At 48.3% G+C, this 9,863-nt stretch overlaps 1 protein-coding gene and 1 pseudogene across 1 annotated transcript; one reads left to right on the top strand and one right to left on the bottom strand.

Moving 5' to 3' along the window:
- The first annotated feature begins 650 nt into the window (after positions 1-650).
- On the top strand, positions 651-2,689 carry LOC127292200 (zerumbone synthase). The gene is made up of 2 exons (XM_051321560.2): positions 651-814; positions 1,712-2,689. The coding sequence occupies exons 1-2, from the start codon at positions 765-767 to the stop codon at positions 2,511-2,513; spliced, it is 852 nt and encodes a 283-aa protein (XP_051177520.1). The 5' UTR covers positions 651-764; the 3' UTR covers positions 2,514-2,689.
- A 370-nt stretch (positions 2,690-3,059) lies between these two features.
- On the bottom strand, positions 3,060-9,230 carry LOC127292199 (triacylglycerol lipase SDP1-like; annotated as a pseudogene).
- Positions 9,231-9,863: the final 633 nt, after the last annotated feature.

The raw sequence follows: 9,863 nt of genomic DNA, 5'->3' as shown, positions 1-9,863 counted from the left end.
GCACCATCTTACAAGGTAGAAATGTAATCAATTTTACTCGATTAGTGTTAGTGGTCTTACTATCAAAAATTTATCTTTGAGCTTAGATAAGAAAGTAGAGGGAATACTTTTTTAGTATACTTATCAACTAGGAGTATTAGAAACGCTATTTGACCTCCAAAGTATAAAAAAGTTATTTTGCATCCAACATTTTTTACATTGTTACATTCATAAATTTATGTACGGTTTATATTGACTCACAACAAAGTTGACATAAAAACGTATGAGTTATTACAGTGTAAAATATACAAAAAAAAGTATGTAATTTGCGTCATATTTTTATTATGTTCTACTCAACTACCGCAGTGCTAAGACACAAATAACGTGACATAACATTACATACGGTTGCAAAAATAGAGGGTGAGCGTAGAATAACTATTTTGCAGCTAGCGTCAAATTGCGCTTCACCTAGAAGTATTATAAATATTGTTGTTTTTTATGTATATTTTTGTTCAAACTTAATATCCTCTGGCTTTTGGCCAAACAAATAGGCCAAAGTACAGATCTTGATGTGTAATAAACCCAAAATGTGAGGTCTTCCATGCTATAGCAGCATCAGCACCGCGGAATCCGGCGGGGACACGTGGAATTTTCCTTGTTAAGTCAACAAGAGTAGCCAGCCAGCAGTCCCAGCGCACTCTCCCTCGCCCACTCTGCTCGACGCACCGCACCACCCGGCCAGCCGGCGACCGAGCCGGAGGAGCAGAGACGGACGAGACGAGACCATGTCGGCCTCCGCCGCTGCCGCCGCTCCTTCATCCTCCTCCGCGCCGCGGTACGTCCCCGTCTCCCCCGCTAGCTCTTTCCCCCTCCTCCCCTCAACGATCCCGTCGCGCATTCCGATGATCCATCCGCTGCGGCGATCGATCTCGATGCCGCTAGGAACGGGGAAGCTTCCGCACTCTTCCTCACTAGCTCCTAGCGAGAATCCAAGGATCCGCCTAGCTGCTGTAGTTGGAGAGTTGCTCACTCCAGGGGAAAGCAGGGTCCATTGATGTTTCTATTATGAAGCTTTACTAGGATAGTGAGCATGTTTTATTTCTTGTGTTGGTTTTGGGAGGAAAATCAAAGCTTTCAGTTTCGTGACGGATCCTTAGTTCACATTCAATTTTGTAGGGATGGGGATGACTGCAGTGTTTACAATCATTGAGCACTAATGAACAATAATCTCGGGTTATCTGACAACCACACCCTGCCAGCTATTTTATGTAGCAACTCCCTTGTAACACATGATGCACCTGAGCCTCTGGGAAGAGCGAAACAGTTGACTTTGCTTGTTGGATCGTTGGGCTCCAAAGCCTCCAACGCAACTTGTCTAACATCGTGGAATTTGATGCGTTGACCATGATGAGACAGTATCACTGTAGTTGGGTACCTGTATGACTGTATCAGCACAAGGGGCTCACGACAGAGTGCTTTTATTCCTTGGTTGATTTCTTATAGTATTGCGCAACAGTAGAAATTAACTAGCAGATCAAATGATGGTACGCTGAATGTGCTAGTATGATTTTAACTGAATGTTGAGCTGAGCGCGTTTAGCTTCATGTTCGCTTGATGACAAGTCCTTGGCTGGCTTCTTATTTTGAACAACAGTAACAATCTACAATGAAGTCAAATGTTGGTTTGCTGAATGTGCAATGAATCTAATCGTTTTCCTTTTCTGATTCAAAAGGTTGGAAGGCAAGGTAGCACTTGTCACCGGTGGCGCTTCCGGTATCGGCGAAGCCATTGTTCGCCTCTTTAGGCAGCACGGCGCCAAGGTTTGCATAGCAGATGTCAACGACGAAGCCGGCCAGCAGGTCCGCGACTCCCTCGGAGGCGACACTGACGCCCTGTTTGTCCACTGCGACGTCACGGTCGAGGAGGACATAAGCCGGGCCGTGGATGCGGTGGCCGAGAAGTTTGGCACCCTCGACATCATGGTGAACAATGCCGGCATTACAGGCGACAAGGTCACGGACATCCGGAACCTCGACTTCGCCGAGGTGAAGAAGGTGTTCGACATCAACGTGCACGGCATGCTGCTCGGGATGAAGCACGCGGCGCGCGTCATGATCCCGAACAGCAAGGGGTCCATCGTGTCGCTGGCGAGCGTCGCCAGCGTCCTTGGAGGGTTGGGGCCTCACGCGTACACCGCTTCGAAGCACGCGGTGGTGGGTCTCACCAAGAGTGTAGCCCTGGAGCTAGGGAGGCATGGGATACGGGTGAACTGCGTGTCTCCCTACGCTGTGCCCACGGCCCTCTCCATGCCACATTTGCCCCAGGGAGAGCAGAAGGGCGATGCAGTGAGAGATTTTCTTGCATTTGTTGGAAGTGAGGCGAACCTGAAAGGCGTCGATCTGCTACCCAAGGATGTTGCTGAGGCGGTGCTCTACTTGGCGAGCGACGAAGCAAGGTACATCAGCGCGCTCAACCTTGTGGTTGATGGTGGCTTTACTTCTGTAAACCGCAATCTGAAAGCATTTGAGGACTAGTTGAAGTTTTTAGCTGCATTTGTCACATGATATTTGCAGATGTGCTATATCATTCTGACTTGCCTGCATTATGTCAATAAGGAGGGTAGTCATGTGTAAAATTGGATATTCATCATATACTAGTGCAGAAGGACTGCTTTGATTATTATCAGTACTATTCTGTTAAACTTATGAGATGGCATAGGAGTGTGTATAACGTCCATTCGAGTTTTATCAAAACTTCTGTGCCTGCAAAGTAGAAAATCAGGGACTCCAATCATTTGAGCTAAAATTCTTCTAGTGTTGGTAATATGTAATTGTTCAGAAAGCATTTTGTGTACGTATGATAAAGAAAACGTGTACAGTGATGGATATCCAGAGTGTTACAGGTTCAACAGAATCTTGACCTGGTACAATCTAGGGTACAAACAAAAACTAACTTCATTGCAGAAGTAGATGCCAAAAGAGGCATGTATCAGCTTTAACAGAATCTTGACCAGGTAGAATCTGGGGTATTACAAACAGACACTAATTTCATTGCAGATATTAGATTCCAGCAAATGCATGTATCATCAGTATCACTATATATTCCTCAAAAAAATAAAATCAGTATCAATATATGATATCACACAGCACAAATGCTGCCACTACCGGTGCTCTCTTAGTGGAGGCACTACAATTTCCCTATACAGCATCGCTGCAATAAACCACTAGGAATTATTCAGAATCTATCCTCTTTGTTATCATCAACTGATGACTGGAGCGAAGTTACATAATCTGTATTAATTAGAAACCAATGGATTGTTTGAGTCAGCAACATCTTTGTTATCTTCAGAACTGTCACTGTCAGAAGCTGAGACAGCATCACCAGGTTCCAAATGCATTCTGTCCACATAAGCTTCGGGTAAGGAGCTTTCGGCCACATCAGCATCCCTGTTACGCTGAGCAAACATATCTTCTCTTCTGACAAAATTAAGTAGAATTCCGCTGGTAGTCCCCTCAGGTTGCAGCAAATCTCCTTCAGGCACAGCGATGCCTGTGTTGCATGACTCCGTTTCAGAAACTTCTGTGCGTCTATCTGGTGTAGTAACTCTAGAACTATTGGTTGGATGTGGATCTCTAGGAAATGTAGATCCTGATAAAATACCTGTGGTGTCATCCTCTACAGGAAGAACCCTGTCAAACTCAGAATCGATTTCGAGGTTTTGGATAAAATTGATGAATTTGTCAGCTGATGCAGTCCTCATCAGAGGCCCACCGTTCCTGGTCCAGGAATTTAAGTCGATGGTTTCTGATTCGCTCTCACTTCCATCATATTAACTCTGACGAACATGGTGAGACGTGTTTGGTGCACCATCAACTCGAATTGTACCTTGGTGATTGGATGAAAGAGCGGCCCCAAAGTGATCTTCTGAGAGAGATCCTGACGAATCTTCTCGACTGATGCAACTCCATGATGGTACCCTCCTTGGTGTTTTGAGACGAACATTGTCGCTATATCCCTGTGAAGAAGCTGCTGCCCTTTCAGTGCTTCTTCTTAGCCTTCGTTTGTGGTTGATAACTGCTATGGATTCATCCAATGCAAGTTCAATAGCACAATTTGCTCTGATCGCAGAGAGCTTCTCCCATGTGCACCTCCGACCCTGGTTGGCAGCCATTTGGAGTTCCGCATACGTTGGGTTCTGTATAATCTTCAAGTACTGCAAATTCCAATGATGTAATAAGGCAAACATTTTGAACCCAAAGAACTAGCATTACGCTCTGAAGATTTTATCAAGAAAAGTACCTGAGCTACTGTTGCTGGCATAACCATGGTGACATCACCCTCCCAATCCTGAGCAAACAACTTTGCAAGTCCTCCCAGTGGGAGGCCAATTTCTAGAACTTGGTTACATCGATACTTCACCTCCATTTCAGCAAGACGAGCGAGCTATAGAAATTAGTACAGAATTAGACCTGGTAAAGCACAGATAGGAATTGAAATATGGCGGGGATTGCAATGTCTAATGTTCAGTGAAGACAAGGAATCAGCAATAACAAAGTTCTTATATAAAATAGGTGCAGATGTATTTTCATCAGATTCCTGTTTGATCAGCCCTACCATAAGCCCATTCACTGATATTGCCTAGGAGTAGACAATTTTCATTGTATAACAAAACCTGGGTAAATGGTCGTGTGGGAAAATCATGAACTACATTCAAGAGTTTCTAAATTACTTGCAAAAAGAGTTACAGGTCTGGATGCTAAGATATAGCACATCACACAAACTATGAACCTAACATAATTAAAGGTAAGAAACAAACCTTTCCTGCAAAGCGACCTCCATAGGCTCTGACTATCTCCTTCATTCGGAGGAGTGGAGAGATGTGAGGATTGGTTTGGCTCACAATGAAATGATTTACATTGAACAACTCCTTCAGTTGCATCATTGGTAAATCCATCTCCAAACTTCCATCCCTCCACCGGCGCTTTGATGCTCCAGGACCTTGTTCTGGATCTGTGGCAAAGGGCGCGTGGAAGGGAACTATGTGGCCAAATCTATCCTTTGCCATCAATTCCTGAGCTTCAAAGAGGCCAGGGAATGCACAGGAGGCAGTTACAGCACTCCAAATAACAACATGTGGTGATGTGAGGTAGTTGAGGCAGCGCGGTGGCTCGTTTTTTCTAGGAGAGCAAACAGTGACCCCAAGAACACGGCCAGTCATGTCATAAGCCTCTTGAAATGTTAAGTTACTCGTGAGATCCCTCAAAAGCCTTTGCATCTGGCTAATGTCATGAAGTGCACCATGAGTCATAACCCTTTTGGTCACAGCAAAAATACCACCTATCCGACCAAAGAAGTCTAAGAGCTGCAATGAGTCTATGAAGAAGCTCTCAATCTCAGGCCATGTTCGGGTAGCGACAATTGAGCATATAATGGAACCAACACTAGATCCTGCTACTATTCGAGGCAGAAGCTTATGCTCAACTAAAGTTTTCACCACACCTACATGGAAAGAACCCAGTGAAGCACCCCCACTTAAGAGTAGTGCAGTCCTTCCAAAGGCATGTCTAGTTTCCTGAACAAAGGCAAGCTTCTCTTCCAAAAGTAAATCGTCCGTATCCGATTCACACACCATTTTCAACTGAGTCGAAACCTCATCAATGAAATCCTTTATAAGCCTAGGGACCTGCATTACAATAGATCAACTCTGTAACCAGAATGGAAGAGAGGGTAGTTAATTCAGTCTCTGAAAACATTTGAGAATGCATAATTCCCAGTTCAAAGCAGTAAACCTTATTACAGGTGTGTGGAACATACAAAAATTTAACCAAATTTCTATATAGGAATGAGCTGTGGTTTCTTTTAACACCTTTGCCGCACACACTAGGAATAAATGAGCTATATCAATTCTAGCATCTGATCAAATAAGAGGGACAACCAACTTCTGGAAGATCATAACGGCTTACTGTCATGACCCAACATATGCATATTTACTTTTTTAAACATAAGGCCTAAGCCCAGCTTTAAATTAATAAAGCCACAACGGCAGATAACCATACATCCGAGTCTGAGACCTAACACACATAAGCAGCACCACCCACCGCTCGCTACAAGACTGAGACCTACTACACCATTACCCAGATCACACCACAAAGATCACACCACAACGGGGCAACCCACCGCCAAACAAACACCGATACAAGCTAGAAGACTAGAATGGATGGATGTGCCCTCCAGGTCCCCTTCCTCGCGTGTAGCCTTCTAGGCTCGTCCAGAGCCGCGTCCAGCAAGTCGCTCTACGCCTGTCTGGCCAGTGCTCGCCAGCGCCTACGGTTTGTCGTTGATGATGACGGACTCGAGGTTCTTCTCGCTCGCCCTCCTCTGCGCCTTCTCCATGACCGGCGTCGTACCCTTGCATCTCGCGCTCTTGCGTGTCGCCACGACCCCGACCGCCTTCTTCTTTCTTGCATACGGGATCGTCGGCGTGCGCTTAGCCTGCGGAGTCGGGGCCTCCTGGGTGACCACCTTCCGCAGGTCCGGGAACGCAACCGACCTCTCCCCCTAACACACCGCCGACTGCACCTCCGCCATCACTTCCTGAGGCTGTCCCTCCGGCCCCGTCAGACTCACACCCACCCTCGCAACCTTGGCAGGTGGCCCCACCGGCGGCTGGCTGTCTGCCACCCATGTCGCCAGCGGGTCTGTCACCTGGGAGCCATCCTCCATCGAGATAAGGGACTCCGCCCCCTCCTGCTCCGCCCCAAGCCCGACCGCCGCTGGCATCGCCATGGTCTTGGATAGACACAGCTGCAACTCCGGGTTAGAGCCGAACTGGTTGAAGGAAATCGGCAGGTTGGGTCCCTCCCAGACTCGCCCCGCTACCAAAGCGCACTTCGTCCTTGCCGCCTGCTTCCCGGTGGACTTGGCTCCCTCAACCACGATCGTCCCCACGTGCCCATTGTCCTGTTGGTCCCCCTTCTTCCTTCTCCTGTGTTTGTTCCACTCATTGTCTGTGGATCCCTTGTCCGAGAATTCCTCATCCTCATCGTCCTTGTCCTGCCTCGGCGGTGGGGGAGGCGGCGCACCCGACCCTCCACCAAACCCACCCCTCGGGCCACTCTCAGCCTGCACACCAACGGTGAAACCCTGACCATTGACGAAGACGTGTACCGAACCCTTTATCCTCTCAGGGTACCGACACTGGAAACGCACCCGGACCGGCTCCGTCTCCCACTTCTGCAACGAAAGGTCATCGACATCAATGGCTCGCCCCACCATCGCGAAGGCAGCCATGAGCCTCTCTCACTCGAGTAGGTCTTCTGGGACCCCGGACAGCTGGACCCACGCCGACGGCAGCACCAGATACGGCTTCGGAGCACAGAAGGCCTCCCGGATCTCTGTCTCGATCTTGCACAACGGCAGGTAGAGCTTGCCGCTGCCCGTGCACAACCTGAGGGTCTGCCTAGTTGGGAACACCACCGAGAACTCTGTCTCCAAGACCCTCTTGACTTGCCAATCCCAGAGCTCATCAACCAGGTTCATGAGTTCCTCTGACAATTGTTCCTCCGAGAGAGGTACCGTGTTAAACTTGATTACCGCCAAGAAGACTACGCCTTTCCTCTGCCCAGACCTCAGCGGCTCAAATGGAGAATCAAACAATGCATATTTACTAGATAATGGAGAATCAAATGGTTGGGATTACCGATTCATAGAATTTCTAATTTTAGCCATTGAACACGTCCTCAATGAAAAAAAAAATCTAATTAAGAGGGATAAACAATTTCCGTATGGTAATGAGCTGGCTTATGCAATGATTTAACATATGCATAGTTAGATAATGGACAGTGAAAAGGTTGAGATCATTGATCCATAGATTCTCTACATTTAGTAATTTACCTCTACTTGATGTAAATATTCTTGAAACAGCAGAAACAAACAAACAAGAACGATATAGTAGTGCCTATGGTGTCAAATACCTGGAGCCTGCCCTTATGCAACTCCGGATTGCACATGTTCCCCAGGTTCCTGACGAGATCGCCGCGCATGCAGAACACCACATCCCGGAGCGAGCCCTCCTCCCTCCGCCTCCGGAGCTCCTGGAGCCTGCTCCTGATGAGCTCCTCGTCGTACAAGTCGGCCTCGTTGACCTGTCCAGACAATCTGTCGAGCACCTTGGCGGCGCGCACCCACTCCTCGTAGGTCCCGGCGTACCGCATCACGCCCTTGCACAGCCTTCGCCGGCGCGCCAGCGCCAGCCGCGAGCGGGCGCCGGAGAGCTTCCTGAGGAGCAGCGCGAGGAGCACGGCCAGGAGGAGCACGCCGTGGGTGTTCCTGAGGTGGAGCCAGGAGGCCGCCACCGGCACGCGGGCGCGAGAGAGCGCGGCGCGCGCCCGCGCGCGCAGGCGCCGGAGGGAGCTGAGCAGGAGCACGCGCAGCGCGGCGCCGCGGCCCAGGAGCGTCGAGGGGCCGATCCTGAAGGGCCCGATGCTGGCCTCCCCGGAGTCCTCCATTGGCGATCGAATGAGCTCGCTCCGCAATCGTGGTCGGGAACTGAAAATCTTCAGCTGGATTTCAGTCTCGAATTTGAGCTTCGATTACGAGCGGAAGCAGCCGCAAATGAAGAACCTTTAGTACGGTAAAAATCCCCAATTCGTGTTGACCGGCGCACGCACTCCCGGCAGGACAGCAAAGCCAAAACTGATCTTTTACGCGAAGAAGACAAGCCAATGAACGGAGGCTGCCTCGCCGCGGCCACGCGAAACCGAACTAAAAGGATCGGGTTTCAACTTTCGAGCAGAGCCGGCTGCCGGATCGGCGACCCCGCGAAGCTAAGTAAGCGCGAGCAGGGTCGCGCAATCAATTCCGATCATCAAGGAGAAGGAAACGTGGGGGAAAGAAGAAGAAGAAGTACTGTATTTGGTGGTAAAATCCAATTGAAAATGGAAAGAATATCCAGGGCCGTCGGCGGCGAGATCACGCGGGATACTATAAAAAATCGTATCGCGTGGGAGCGCAGTGAAGGGGACTGGGCGAGGAGTGGAGCACGCGTGGACGCAAGAACTAGGGAGGGGAAAGCAAACTGGCGCGTGCAGCCAGCTAGAGCTTACGGAAGGAGCATGGGAGGAATTTTAATGGCGCGAGCAGAATGACGGACGGATCGCTTGCCCGGGAGGAATTCGCTGGTTCGTTGCTTGTGAGGGAAGCAGCGAAGTGGGGAGACGGTAAGACGTCGGGAGCCGCAGCGAGAAGAAAATCTCGATATGCATACAATGTGGAGATGCGATAATATTTTTTTATCATGCAAATTTCAAGCTCTACTGTATTCGGGCGCTACGGAAAAGAGAATCCAATATGTTTTCCTTGACAAATATCAGATATGATATATCCTTTGGCTGTCCTTTCTCAATTTCTTTATGGATCCGTCCAATAAACCATAATTACCTTTCAGGAATATTTTCAATTAACTTTGGGAGTTTATTGTTAGTGATGTCCATAGATGGAGCTACATGAGTACATGGGTGTACATATGTACACCTATTGTTTTTGGCAAAAAAAAAAAAAAAAACACCCGGGTATTATACCTGAACTGGTAAATGACCAAACCAACTCTGGATTCACCAATCGATCGGGAGTAGTTTACGACACAGCCACGCACAGTTAGTTAGCCAGCCAGGTACCGCGGCCGTGCAGTTCGAGAGCAGCGAGAGATGATCTGCAACCGAGCTAATTATATTAAAGGTCCTATAACTTGTTCATCATGTGAAAATTTAGTCCTAGAACTTGCAAAGCGTGGAGTTGCAGTCCTATAACTTGCAATCATGTGAAGATTTGGTCCCCAATCAATCAAAAGGTGACATGTGGCATTACAGATTTTGCAAAAATACCCC

Source organism: Lolium perenne, chromosome 4 (genome assembly GCF_019359855.2).
Source record: "Lolium perenne isolate Kyuss_39 chromosome 4, Kyuss_2.0, whole genome shotgun sequence".
Taxonomy (NCBI): Eukaryota; Viridiplantae; Streptophyta; class Magnoliopsida; order Poales; family Poaceae; genus Lolium; species Lolium perenne.
Note: the sequence above shows the minus strand (reverse complement) of the source record. Positions and strands in the feature narration are given on the sequence as shown.